This window comes from Ammospiza nelsoni, chromosome Z, assembly GCF_027579445.1.
Source record: "Ammospiza nelsoni isolate bAmmNel1 chromosome Z, bAmmNel1.pri, whole genome shotgun sequence".
Lineage (NCBI taxonomy): Eukaryota > Metazoa > Chordata > Aves > Passeriformes > Passerellidae > Ammospiza > Ammospiza nelsoni.
The window spans coordinates 55,524,940-55,539,997 of NC_080669.1; the positions used below are offsets into that span (position 1 = coordinate 55,524,940).

Sequence of the window (15,058 nt, forward strand, 5' to 3'; positions counted from 1 at the left end):
GAACCACCACTCACTCCATATTAGAAAAAGACAGTGTTATTTTGTAATTTTTTCAAGATTTCACACTACTACTTTATCTACAACTAGATAAAATTATTGTCTGTGAGGTTCTAGTTATAAGAAAGAAATGACGGAGAATTTGAGCATGTTTGTTCAGGCTCCTGAAGACAAGGAGGTGCAGCTTACCTTCCACAGAGCAAATATAAGCAATGCAAGAATCAAGAGTCCGGCGAAGATACTCAGGAGGATAACCCATAAGGGGACTGTACCCGGTGGGTGTTCTTTGGAAATCTTGATCATGGTCTGCAAAGTGTTTAGAACATAAGCAATAAATAATGTGTCCTTCCAAAATATCAAAACAGCAGCAGTGATTAATCCATTTGCAGTGATTTCCCAGGGTACCACTTCATTTTACCAACAGGAATTAGTAGGAGGGAATTAAGAAAATAATCTCCAGCATGAAAGGCTGGAGATTATTTACACAATACTTTGCACTTTTGTAAGTGCACTCATTTATGAGAGTGGCACTGCTACAAGTCAATGATCATTGTGCTAAAGGACACAGGACTGAAATAATGAGCAGTGGAAGAATAAGCTAAGGAGTTTCTTCAGTACACTCTCCCTCAGTGCCAGCCTCCTGAAAGACGGAGGTAAGCCTAAGTGTAAAAGTCTGTGTAGAAACTAACTTGATTTTAAACATGGCATATCTGGTGTAAACCCAACAGAAACAAGTAATCACTTTTTAATAAATGTGACCATGCAGGAGTTTGAATTGACTAAAGAATTCATTAGAGACCAACTTTGTAGTTAAAAAGAACATTGAAGAACTGAACACTAAGCATGAAATTATGTCCCTGAAAAAGTTAAATCTGAAATTCCTTGTTTCTCATTATCTGCAAGCCTCTCAGCTGTGTTTTTACTCCTGGACTGAATTTTTATCTGTCACTTAAAAGAAATTTCTAGACACAAAACCAGCTAACAATGGACCACTGATTTTTGCATTTTCAAAAATATTTTGTGCAAGATGTATTTCACATTGAATATTACTTTTCTAAATGTTGGAATATTAACAATAAAAACTCATAATAAGATTTCTGCTTAAAAAATGGACACTGTAGTAAATAAGCTCCTCCATGTAAAAGTTATCATAAAAGACCATTCTTTAAACACTATAAATGTTTGAAACTGAGAGTAGTTAAAGGATGAATAATACCTCTAACAAAATTTTAGACATTTCTCTTTATATCTGAAGCCACTGTTATCATGTTATATATTTCCTTATCTACAAAAATCATAACAAAGTTCTGAAAAATAAAAGATCCTGTTTCACATCTATATCCTGGGTTACAAAGTAGAAGGAAACAATAAATAAGGAAATAGTAAAGAAAATACCAAGTATGATCAGTTTGAATTGACTCACAACAATTTCAATTGTTCAACTGAATTGACTCAGAACAATTCAAATACTATTGATTCCTGAAAAGAATTTTAATTATATTTTTAATTTACATAGCTGCAGGAAGTATTTATATTATAGCAAGCAGAAAAAATTCAGATAGTACTTATCCTTGCCTAACTACATTGGAGGGTACTGGGTTTTTGGTATTATTTTCTGACTAATTCTCACATTTCTACTGCAATACAAAATCACTTCTGCTTAGAGTAGGATAATGCATTACTAAAAGTAACGATCAGTTCATGAGTAATGGATGAAAATGAATGGTTCCATAGCACAAAAAGTTCTATGAAGAACAAATACATCAATGATCCCATTCTTACCTCCAGTTTTTGATGGTCATTTCTCAAAATCAGTGATGAGTTCTCACTCCTAAGTAATGCTTTCACAACAAGGGTTAAGCTGTGAATACTGGCCTGAAAGAAGAGAGTAGTTCCTATGGTTTACAGTTAGGTATTTTTAGTAGAAAGCTTTGTAGCAATGAGAGGAGTGAAGGAAAAACCTAATGCTTTGGGGGATGCTGAAAAACATAAAAGTCAGTGAAACTGCTCATGTATGTCACCTCCAGCACACATTATTGCTTGAAAGACAGCAATATTACTTTTAAAGGGTAGATAGCAGAGATTTCAAAAGAATATTAATTAATTCTGGAATACTAATGACTCTCTTCTGGTTTTTTTAAATCAAAAATATTCTTTCTAGAGTTGAGAAATCTTCATAGAGTAAGGCTTACTTTAAAAATATGTGCTCCTTCTTCTATCTGCTGGATTAGATGTGGATGCATAAGTAGCAATTAGAAAAGGACCATCAATACAGAATAAGTAAGGGGTGCCCTCTCACCATGATTCTAAACTCATGCTAAATTATAAGTACTTACTTTAGGGATAAGAAAGTGCATGAGACCCAGTTTTAAGAAAATTTTAAAATAGCAAAAGAAACTACTTCAAATACTAGAGGAGACATTTAAGAAATTGAAAGACACAATTTTAATAGACATTAGAAATATTGGCTTAAGTTTCTCAAACCCAAAAGTTTTCTGAATACAAACAGGATTTACTTACTTTTATGATGGTAGGTTTCCATACTCTCAAAGAAACATTCACTTGATATATGTCAGATGGGACCAGCGCACAATTAATAGAGGCACAGCTGTATGTATCACAGTCCTATTTAAAAGGGACCACCATGAGGAAATAGGAAGAGACTTTTCACATCATTAAAATGAAGCCATGTAAACTACTATATATACAGACCACTTGCTTTGACACCAATAATAAACTGGTATTAATTACTGTAGCTTTTTTTGTAAAAATGACACTGCAATATATAAAAAAGGTTGAGATATTTGTGCTGTGCTAGAATAGACTCAGTTTTTGTAGGATGGCAAGCCCTGAGGAATCTCTGTTGCTGCAGCTATGGAGCAAAAGTCATCACAGAACTCCTAAGGGATGCACAGCTTGTGAAAGCAAGTGTTTTTCTACCAACACTGTTATGGCTCTTCTGAAGTGTTTTTCAAATCTTGGGACACCTGAATCTCTCAAGCAGGGAAATAAGTGTGTGTGAAAATTTGAGTAGCTTTACTTCCTAGCTGTAAGTATAGCAGGATTATGTTGCAAAAAGTTGGAAACCGTCACTTAGCCTAGACTTTTTTCACCTCTGTGAAGGACAATGATAAGCATGGCAAGATACTCTTCTCATGGTTTCATTGGCACCAGAAACTCCACTTGCATCTCTGTGCTGAGGACACCTTCCCCCTGACCTGCTAACATAACTACAGCATCAAAATCCCTTTGTAGCTCTTTCATCTAAATGTGAAGGGCTAGTCCTTTCCAATTGAAATCATCAATTACAGTTGCATGGAAAATCTGCCAGGTCTCCTGGATGTCTAAAGAAGCTGAAAGGGACATAAGAACCATTAAAAATATTCCTATTTATTAATTACAATGGAAAAATAGACAGTAATGATTTACTAAGCTGTCAAATGTGCTACTGCTATTTACATATTTTTTAAATTAAACCACAAATTACCTAAATTTAGTTCCACATTGAGTTTTGCTCTAGTTGACATAGAAAAGGTTTTCTAAGTTATTAAAACAAAGTCAGTTTCCAAATGATACAGTTTCAGAGCAGTTTTTACACATCTTTTTAAGAAGTACTCAGCTCCAAGATCTGGATTCATGTCTGCAGTGAATGTATATATGAATAGGCTTACCATAATTGTATCCCTTGTAGGTTCTTTTATTTTTGACAGCACAAATGGTTTCCCAGTGCCAATCTTTAAGGGATCTACAGGGTAACTACTTTGGCAGATGGCATTCTGTAAGCAAAAATACAAACAATATTCCTATTGTCTGGATATGCAAACTATTACAAAAAATGATCTGAAAGCAAGTCAACATTGATAATATTTAATAACATTTATAATGTTTAGTAGCCACTAAAATAAAATAGCATATTGCAAGAGTGCAGAATAGGAAATTCAGATGTCTATGTATTGAAGTATTATTATTCAAACAGCACATGAAATATTTATGAGATAATTTAACCTAAACTCTATGCAGCTACTTAAACATCTGTACAAGCAAACAAGAGCTTCCTGCAAGATGACCATTATGTGAACCAGCAAGAGCTGGCTATTAAATGAGCTAAACAGCTTTTGCATGGGAAACCACAGAGGTTCTGCCCTAGCAAGCAGACAGGCAGGTTAAGTGCAGGATGCAGAATCCTCACTGGCAATATCCAGGGAGGTGGAGTGGATGCCGGAGCACTGAGGGATCTCTGCGACTGCTAGGAAAGCCTTTGGTGTCTTCAGTGTTGGGGAATTGATTTTTTTCAGTCAGGTTGTTGACTTTCACACTGCTAGCATGAAAAGAATACAAATCCTCTGTAATGCACTTTGTCACTCTACTATCACTAGGTGTAGCTAGCAGGACATGAAATTTGTGTCTTAGAAAAAACAAGATTTACTGAGTTTATGTGCAAATGTGTCAAATGGGGTGATTGACTAGGAATGACAATAATGGGGAAAGGAAATCAAGAACAGACAGAACTTCATTTGTATTCCAAATATGGGAGTTTTTTGCTCATTTGATATTTGTTTTGTTTTAAAGTGAATCTCATTCATATATTTTGGTTTATTTTTCAGTTTGGCAACACCGGAAAACTAAGTGAAATTATTAGCAGGGAGGTTCATGCCTATATGTCTCTGGGTGAAAGAAAAAAGAAAAGGTTTAGGTCACTACTTAGTGAAAGCTGGGTTTTTCAGCCATGTAGTTATTGATACAGCTCTAGCTATAATATCTACAGCTCTAGCATAATGGAATTTGTTGAAATTGTGATCTCTGCCAGTTGCACTGGAGAACTGAAATGGAAAAACTCAAATGAGGGCTGCAGTGAAGAGCATTTGCAACATATGATCTACCATCCCCTTCAAGAAGTCTCAGTGCCCCAGAGAAGGAAGAAGCCAGAGGACTGCTAGTGCTGGAGAGCAGACATGCATGAAAGTTAATTTCAGTTCCCGAAAGAAGAGAAGTGTCAGGAGGTTGGGCTCTAGGTGGACACAGCAGGATTCGAGCATTTGCAATAAGCACTTCCAACAGCGAAGAGAATATGAGGCTCACGTCTGAGTCTGGACATCTCAGCACTTGCAATATAACAAACTAGCCTTGTAACAGCGCAGCTATTGTTCAACACCATTTTAAATCTGCTTGTTTCCTTTTATGAACATTTGTCCCTCTGTCTTAGGCACCTCTGCACATACTTTTAAAAAAACCAGTATCTTGTTATTTAGACTAAAAGCAATGCGTAATCCCAAATGCCTGCAATGTGAAGTTCCTTAAACATAAATTTCAAATTTAAATTTATCATAAAAATAGAAATTCCTATCTTACCTGCGAATGTGACAATGCAGTAAGGTAGAGAAGAGTGTTTTTGGCAGCTGTTACATTGGGAAATAAGATCTGCAGTGTGAGGTTTGGCATTGGAAAGTGTTCACCTTTTTCAATCTATAAAAAAAGAAAAATGTTTTGACTAGTACTTTCCTCATTTTGCTGGAATTTGCTTGTGAGTTTTTTTCCTTTCCTGTGTTTTTATTTTCTTCTGTTCATTTTTACATTTCCACAGTTAGTTATGCAAAAAGTGCTTTATAGGGGAGAGAAGCCACTGTATCAGTGGTGGCTCCTGCTGGTTCCTCCTCAGGTGTGCTTAGGTAATTGCTCTTGTGCTCACCTGTTCCTCTCTCCTGTTCTCTCTGAGAGGACACATCTGTAAGCAGCAGCTCTTTCTGGAAAGACCTGCTATGGTGGAGGATTGGGCAACCACCTAGGTGGAATTGCTGGCAGGGGAATTGGTGATATCATCTCTGAAGTGGACAAACTTAATAAATGCTCAAGAACCTTTTAAACTTTTGCCATCCTGGCTACTTATTTGTGATTAGCTGCTTGCAAAGAGGAGTTTTACTTTACAAGATCATAAATGGTATGCTCTGCAATCCAGCAGCTTTTTGACTCAGAAAACATAGATTGGCAAATGAGATGAATAATGCCTTAGATGTCCACAATATACAAAGAGAAAAGGTAGCTGGGAAAAAACACTGTAGTGGCTTAAAAGAAAAGGAAAAAAACCCTTTGTCATTGCTATTTAGTGAGAACAAGAATTTTATCATTTTTTACAGACAGAAGTTGATTTAGAGACTTCTATGCTTCTATATGGGACCCTTGATCAGTTTTGTATTTGACAGTGGGAAACAGGATGCTCTCAAGATAACACAATTCAGTTTTGCTGCAACTTTAGGTTGGACTTTTTGTCACAGAATCATAGCATTGTGGACTGGTTTAGGTTGGAAGAGACCTTAAAGATCATCTGAAGTTCCAAGCCCCTGCCATGGGTAGGAATACCTTCCTTCCACTAGAAGATGTTGCTCAAATATGGCCTTGAACACTTCTAGGGATGGGGCATCCACAACTTCCCCAGTGCCTCACCCCATAATATCCAATCTAAACCTATCTCCCATTCAGTTAAAAGCCATTCCCTGTTGTCTTATAATTACCTGTCCTTGTCAAAACAACTTCTCCTGCTCTCTTGAAGCCTCCCGTTAGGTACTGGAAGGCCCCAGTGAAGTCTCCACAGAGGCTTCTCTTCTACAAGTTGAATAGCCCTGACTGTTCCAGACTGTCCTCACAGGAGTGGTGCTCCAGCCCTGTGATCATCTTTAAGGGCCTCCTCTGGACCCACTTCAGAAGGTCCATGTCCTTACTTTGGACATGGATGAGCTGGATGTAGTAGTCCATCCGGGATCTCACAAGAGTGGAGTCCATTGGATATCTTTCCCATGTGATTTTACTTTGCAGTATCCATTCAACCAGGAAGACCACATTCTTGGAGCATGGCATTTACCTATTATAAACCTGACAGGATTTTGGAAATGGCTGCTCTAACTTGCAGCAGGGGTAGTCCAAGTTCTCATTTACCCAGGCATGGTCTCTTTTTCCAGCTGAGGATATAGGGTCTAAAACCCACCAGAACTACTCTGCAGGAGACAGACCATCCGAGACCTTCTAACTCACTGTGTTCCAAAGGAAGGAAGGGAAAAAAGGGTTTTAAGCACAAAATATGCATGTAGAGGGTTTAATGTATTGTATATCTGCTATTAAAATGGAAAAAATATAAGACAGTACCTATGTCATACATTTTTAATTGTTTCTTACCCTATAATGTAGAGTAACTTCATCCCCGATCTGCTCTGTTGTGTTAATGGCAGTAGGGACAGTATCATTTGCTGCAATTATAACATGGTGCTCTTTGAAAACGCTGTGGGTTAAAAAAACACACAAAAAAGTAAGCACACAGACATCATAAAACCCCCTAGGAGTCAATAATATAGGTTTTTTTATTATTTCATGAATTTTAGGACTGGTATTGCAATTTAGAGTGCACTGCTGCATCCACTGAAATTCAACTGCTCTGCTCCCTGACTAGGCCCCACTTTTTACCATGTACATTTAGAATGCTTTGTTCAGATTTAACTGCTAAAAAAGAAAATACTATTCCCAAAATTAATACATTAGGGTCTGATTTTGCTGTCCTTACTCTAGGTTGCAGTCCCTTATCCTGGGCATTGACATGTGAAACAGGCAGGATCCTGTAAAAGACAGAATCAAGCAAAACCAGAACAAAGCCAGCATATTCTAAATTCAGCCTTATTCCCTATAGGACAAACAAAGTCTGAAAATACATGCAAAATAAATTTGGCTTAATTATTTACATCTGCACACCACAAAATGTTGTTACCCAATAATATACAGAATACTTTTCAGGGATGGAATCTAACTGAATTCTGTCTGTTTCTGAAAAGAAAAGATCTGCATTATAGTACAAGACCTGCATTAAAGTATACATCTGAACTTAGAAAAACCAAACTACCAAGAATCTATAATGAAGGCTAATTTTTGAAGATGGAAATCAAACACCACATCATGCAATACTATAGTGACACAAATCCATGGCCATCAGGAAGCTGGAAGTATTTGCTTTCTTTTCTATGTCATGCTTTCTTATGCTTCCTTCATTCCTGAAATGCTTTTGAATTAATATAAACAAAGTACAGGAACCAAGCAAAACCTGCTGTTGTACTTGCAAACTGCAGATCAAATTTAAATGGATAAAATGGAATTTCATCAAGTTAGGGACAGTAACTGCTCCACTAATTCACAACTTATCTTTTCAGAGAAGCCTGTGCTTCCGCTTTATGAGCTTTGAAGCTGTGGCCTGTAGATACTGGGCAGATCAAAATCAAAACAACACAATGTTCTTTGAATACCTGCAATTTACTACACCAGGAAGTAAAGTTCAGAGAAGTGTCAATACCTTACAAATATTAATCCTATTTCATATTTTACTGGAATTGTAATGTGTCCTCTGTTGTCACTCAGGGTCTCAGGTGGTTCTTCACTGTCACTGAAACAAAACAACATACATCACTCAGATCAGACTGCTGGGTGGAAAGGGATCTCAGAAAACAAAATACCTACAGCTCTGGGTATGAAAGCATACTACTCATTTCCAGTTAAGTACTGTCTTCTAAAAATAAATTAAAATACTTTTTCCAAGAACAAATGATTTAAGTCCTGCACCAGCCCCAGCTCACAGACGCATCTTTGTTAAAATTACAGATGGCAGGTGACTGAATGAAAACAGATCAGTTAGAAGCCACACCATCTCTGGGTTTTGTAGGGACAGCAAACACTGAGATCAAGTGCATTCCTTTACCCTATCAGGGACAACTTCTGCAATGCTCTTACTCTTTGAAGGCCAAGCTTTTTGTTAACTGTGATTCATGCTAAAGTGTGCAGTAATTCTCTAGGAGACTAAACCTTTGCTGAAGGTGAAATAACCGGAAATTATGACTCAGTTGTAACTCTAAGGCTGTAGAGAGTATCAACTATTTATTTAGTCCACTTAATCCACTTCTGGACTGAATGCAACCGTAAGGGTTCCAGCTCTACAGAAAATTTAACGGTACTTATACAGAAAATGTAACTGCTTGTGAGTTCAGAAGCCGCTCGTGTTTTACTACTGAACACAAAACTGTGGCGCTTTCAAAAAGAAAAATATAAATCAGAAGGCAGAGACCACAACTAACCTTGTTGCATATACATGAATAGTAGCATTTTCCAGGAGATATGATGCGTTGAATTGGAAGGATATTTTGAAGGAAATCTGTGTAGAGAAATACATTACACATTTTGAAAGGAAAAAGAAAAAGCCCACCTTAACAGGTGTGGTATAATGATTGATATAATGAAAAATATACCAACTTTTGATTTTATCTAGGGAATCCTTATTAATATTTTAGCAGCTTTCTATGAATCTGAATGAATCTACTATTTGGAACTTGCCCCAACCAAGAAGGAAATCCAATAGTTTTCACTTATTAAACAGAAGCCTCAAATTTTCACAAGTCTCAAGAAAAAACATTATGTAGTATATTAGAAACACATGGCTAAATAATTCTTAACTGAAAGCAATTTGACTTACAAGCAAAATCTCTTTTTCCTTCTAATGAGAAGGAAAAAAAGCTTCAAAGCCTGGCTATTGCAGTGGAGATAAGCTGCCTGTAGAAGGCTGCTAGATTATCACTAATATACAGTAGAACCCCTAGAATGTCAAAATAAATGTTTACAATGTAAATAAAGGAGAGACCACTAGGTATCAAAAACATCTCATTGTTATAATAATCAGGACAAATCTATCACAACTTGGAATTACAAAAAATTTAGGAACACTGTCCTAAATGTTCTTTCTCATATCTGACACTTAAGTAATTTTATAAGAAACAAAAGTTTTCTTATTTGTTACTGTATGGAATTTTCAGCTCAGATTTTTATCTTTCCTTTTATGTGTACAAAACTTTTTTTGGTATTTACAAATTAATCCACAGGAAGTTGTCCTATATATAATATTTAAAAAAAAAGCAGCTTTAGAAAAGAATATTAAAGGGGATGAAAAGAATATATTAGGGATGCATCAGTGAAATCAGTTAAACAGAGATGAATTGATTTCTGAATGAAAAGAAAAGTGTGAAATTTCTAAATTTAGGGCTTTACAGCTACAGACAAACTAACAAGCAAAACATGAAAGGAAAATATGAAAAATCCAGTGAAGCTGTGAATGGAACACTGTGGGCAGAGGCATTGGTCAATATACTTGTTTGGCTTCAAGAAGGTAACAGCTGACTATCCCTACAAATCCAAGTCCAAGTCCAAGCTGGAGTGTTTGTGTGGGAGGCAGTGTAAGAAGACATCGGTACTCCTGGAGCATGACAGAGGGACAAACAAGAAACTGCCAGGAAAGGTTGTCTTATTTGCATGAGAATTGGTATTTCCCAATTCAAGACCAAGACCTAAGCATGGCTTTTCGAAGCCTTAGTTTAACTAAAGCTCCCTCTCCATCCCAACAAGAGACACAGATATCACTGGAACTCCTCAAGATGGGAGCTTGATTTTAAGCTGACTACTTGCTGGAAAGGCCTCTCATTCTCCACTGAGCAGAGGTGAAGCCTTGATGCCTGATTTTGGCAGACCTGGGATGGCATCTTATTCTGTCTTCAATCAAGGGACTACATTTTATATACAAAATAACTAAACTCATAGGCTCCCAGCTGTGGAAAGCCTCGAGACAGACACTTCTGGCCAGGCGAGCCACTTGTGTGTCACTTGCATTCTGACAGTGTCAAGGATGGCAATATGCATCCTTTACACCCTCATGTACCACATCTGACTGCCCAGCTACTGAAAATCTGATGGTTTTCCCATCTGCCTTTGTGCAGCTGATGTGAAGGATAGCTTAGGAAACATGCATGGAAAGTTTCTGGGATGAACACAAGAGAAAAGAACTTCAGAGGTGATATGGACTGCCCTGCCTTTAGAATAACACGGGGCAAGCAGAACTTGCATGCAGGGGACTTTTTACCTCTTCTTCAGGTTTTAGAAATGGATATCCCACTTTACAGGTGATGTTGTGATTAGATTCACAGCTATCTTTCTGTATATCCTGAAGGAAAAAAGACAGTGAAAGCATGGCTTTGTACAAACTCCTTTAAAATTTTGACTGGCCATCACAGACCTGTTGAACATATATGCCACTGCCACTTTTCACTGTCATTATATTGTGAGAGTCAAAGCCTTAGTCAAACTTGAACAAAAACATGAAGCTACAAATTCTGCAAGACAATTTTCATCTATGGACACTTATACCAATTACTTGCCATTATGCCTTTCCAATGACAGTGTTTGGAACAGTCACAATTATATGCCTACTGGACATCATGCAAATTAGTCATGGGGTCTAGCAATCAACATGTCTGTAATTACACGGTTTTCAAATTTTGTAAATATGTTCTTAAGGCAGCAATAAAAGTCACATTCACACTCCATCAATTATTGCCATAGATCAGAAACAGTGCTATGGATCCCTGACTTCTCCTAATGTGTAGTATTGGGACTGCTGACAGAAAAGAAACTGCCCTAAACGCTTCCCATCTGAACTGAGGTGTACTTGTACCATATCTGCTGAGGCAGGAAGGAAAACAGCTACTTTTGGAAATGCTGTCTGAGTTAGGGTAGACACAGGCACTGATATATCCTGTCCTGCCATGACAGTGGTTTTTCTACACATGTGCAAAAGGAGAATTTTAGAGGCTCAGGAGTTCTACTGATAAAAAACAAGGCATTTCTGGCTCTACAGATCTACATCTGATGTTTGTCTAAGAGGCAGGCACTTTTCCTAAGTGCCATTGTAAAATTTACATCTGTATTTTAAGAACAGGGCTAGGCAAGAGTCCACTCATGTAAAAAAAAATACACTCCTTGAGAGGCATAAGCAAGAACAACAGCCCTGGGAAATCTCTTTCAAGCAACTGAAATGATGCCAGAGCAGACAAATTAAGGTTTAATAAAAAGACTTCCTCATATCTCTCTAGCATTATATGTTATGATAATTGTGATAATGTAAAAAGAAATCCTACCTCAATGCCAGCAAAAATAATATTTGGAGAGTACTGAACCAAAACTCTGGTATTATAGGCACTGTCTTTTTTGTTCTTCACAGAGAGCTGGATGGTGAACTTATCATTGCGTGACTTTACAATGAATGGAGAAGAGCTGCAAAATAAAGTAAGAATGCTGAACATCTTAACTATTGAATCTGTTTTTAACATAAAGAGAAACTTTTTTCAGCCTCCAGACTATCTTGTTTCTTAATTAGAAAGGAAGCCCTGGCAGAATTTATAATTCATATAGAAACTTTGTACAGATATCAAGAAATGCATTAAACCCAGTGCAGTTACCTGTCTCCAGCTATGCTTGCTTTTACAATCAGAACAAGATCTGAAATGCATCTATTTTTGGCTCCACAATCTTTTGTGAAAGGAATCTGCAAAAATAATATGTTTATTTTTAATTTTATTACATCTGTTATCAAATACTTGTATTTTAGTGCACTATCTAATTTTATGTAAGACCTTCTGTTAAATGATCAAAGAAGTCTTCCCTTATATTAACCAGTTAAACATGCTAAAATCTTGTAAAATGCATGGGTGAAATATAAGCTTTCTTATCACTCCTTTCTAAATGACGCCCCTGGATTCTGAAAAGAAGCATTAATAGAAATATGAATGATGGCAACCACCACAGAAGTAAACAGATAACACTCTGCTTCACCTAGCTAAAACCCAACAATAAAATTCTTGGTAACTCTCTTCTATCTTCAGTCAGATATGGACAGCTTTGAAACCCCAGCATGGTTCACAAGCACATAGAATCAAACTTCTCATTCCAAAATACTCATTTGGAGGAAACATCTCATGGACATGGCTCAATGACCTCCCCCCTTCCAGCCAATTTGTGGGCAATAGTTTCAGCTCTTGTGTGGGCTATGATTTTAACCTTAAATACATTGGTTATTGATATAGAATCTTTCTGACTTACATATTCTGCTATTGAATTTGGCAGGTTGCTATCAAGAACAGGTCCACTCTCTGGATCAGAAAAATTGAATTCCAGCAAAACCTTTACAGAGTCCTGAAAATCAGGCTTATCCTAGAATATAAGGAAAACAAAACTGCTGTTATGGAAATTCACTTTAGTATCTAAGGAGGTTAAAAAGACCCAAAAAATGCTGAGGTAAAAAAGTCTTCCTGTCACACTGCTGCCATTCTCCTAGAGAAGCATCTGAATGCTTGCAGTTAATGATGAAACATTCAATGTGCCAGGCATTCTTTATAAATATTTACTAAGGTTTTCGTGTATCTTATCACCAATTTCAAATAGCCTGAGCATATCCCACAGACTTTCATTAAAGAATATCTCAACTATTGACTCACAGACTTTTCTCTTCTAGTTGTGCTCAAAGGATCAGTAAGATAAGTATCAGCAGCATCACCTTTTGTGAAGTCAAACTTAGGCCTGCTGTTTGGTGAAGAAAATTCTAGGTATCATTTACCATTAGTTTTACAGTAAGATACAACTATGTCACAAAACATTTTAAATGTGGTTACAGTATGCAACTCCATTCACTCCACACACTAGCTACAATTTCAGCAAATTCATACTCACAGTTGCTAATTATGCTTCTGTTTTGCAGTGAATAAATATTCTCTATTCCAAATCTTAAAGTTTATTTACTGTATTTTATTCGGAGGAATTGCACCAAAATGCAAACTGAAATTCTCTCACATGCTCCTGCTGAGTTTTGAGTGCACCTGAACTGCTAACCATGACAGCTGCTTGGTTCCACCAAGTGAGGTATGCTCTTTCTTAAGATAGGCACAGAGACATAGCTAAAAAGACTGCATATAAAAGTAAATTGTTAATACATGTATGAATAAATAGTTTTAAACAAATTTTATGTACACTTCTTAAGATAAATTCTGAGCACAGACTTTGTTGTCCAATTGCAATTAATGGAAGACATACTTGGGTTACAATAGTGTGAACATGAGAAAAATACTTTAAATGATTTACTTGCCAACATGTAGAAGTTATGTTTCGTACATTCTGACCCTTTGATTGTTATATTTTTTTGCATTTTCCTCTCATGGCTTTCTGTGAACAAGCTTCGAGATATCTGTCTTTGTGCATCAAGGGTAATCCAATACTGCAGACCTGCAAAGGAGGTTGAGATCAATATTATGAAGCACTTTGCCTCTATGCATTCTTTTTTCCCAAAATATCTTTGATGTGCTTTGAACACTGAATTTAGAAGAGCTGAATTCCATTTTTTAATTAATAAATACATGCAAGAATAGATGTTTTATAGTTTAAAGCTTCCATAGCTTAGTGCTTATCTACTTACTGGATTCAAATATATCTTCTTTTGACTTTAGTCTGGTCTTAAAACAAATTGTGGCGTCTATGCATATTGTTTTTCTTATATTTATCTGACAATTTTGTTGCTGAATATTGATGCTTTTAGGTATAAATTGCATGGAAACATTCACTTCAGCCACATCACGAGACCTTAGGAAAAAAACACAAAGAAAACACTTGGAAATAAGATTAGCAACTTTTTAAAATTTAAGAATGAACTCACAAAATATGCAGCATTCAACATTCAGATACAGACATAGAATCACATAGGAATCATTAAGGTTGGAAAAGGCTTTAAAATCATTTGAGTCCAACTGTCAAAAATTTTATAGCTAAAAAGAAAAAATTCCTCAATGTTCTTTGGAAAATAACAGAAGCATAAAATCCATAATTGAAGTGAGATTCCTGTGGCACATGTTGATGGCACCATGCTGCGGTACAGTAGCTGACACAGCGTTGGCCATGTTGTGCCAATTAAGAGGCCATCTATTATTTCATGTTTTCTGTCTTGGCTGTGTGATGCTATAAAAAGAACTGGCAGTTGCAATTCACTTCTCTGGCATCTTTTCAGTCTGCATTTGCCTTTCTCCATTTAGGCAGACTATTGCATGCTATTAACTGCCGTTACAGAAAGAACTCATCATACAGAAAATCAAAAAGCGAGCAACAAAAAGAGGAGGCAAAGACATGTCCTCAGCAGCAAAAACCTATAAAGTACTACAGCATTTTTTAAAGCTCA

The 15,058-nt window shown here is 36.6% G+C and overlaps 1 protein-coding gene across 1 annotated transcript in view; it reads right to left on the minus strand.

Moving 5' to 3' along the window:
* The window catches only part of ITGA1 (integrin subunit alpha 1), a 73,178-nt gene that overhangs the window by 4,555 nt on the left and 53,565 nt on the right, over positions 1-15,058 (minus strand). Inside the window, exons 16-29 of the mRNA XM_059492715.1 lie at positions 14,306-14,469; positions 13,979-14,115; positions 12,940-13,050; positions 12,300-12,385; positions 11,979-12,114; positions 10,925-11,005; positions 9,096-9,172; positions 8,321-8,410; positions 7,162-7,264; positions 5,347-5,460; positions 3,669-3,773; positions 2,518-2,622; positions 1,780-1,872; positions 187-303 (exon numbers count right to left, since the gene is read on the minus strand). Of these exons, the coding sequence (XP_059348698.1) occupies positions 187-303; positions 1,780-1,872; positions 2,518-2,622; positions 3,669-3,773; positions 5,347-5,460; positions 7,162-7,264; positions 8,321-8,410; positions 9,096-9,172; positions 10,925-11,005; positions 11,979-12,114; positions 12,300-12,385; positions 12,940-13,050; positions 13,979-14,115; positions 14,306-14,469 (1,519 nt within the window). The remainder of the gene's footprint in view (positions 1-186; positions 304-1,779; positions 1,873-2,517; positions 2,623-3,668; positions 3,774-5,346; positions 5,461-7,161; positions 7,265-8,320; positions 8,411-9,095; positions 9,173-10,924; positions 11,006-11,978; positions 12,115-12,299; positions 12,386-12,939; positions 13,051-13,978; positions 14,116-14,305; positions 14,470-15,058) is intronic.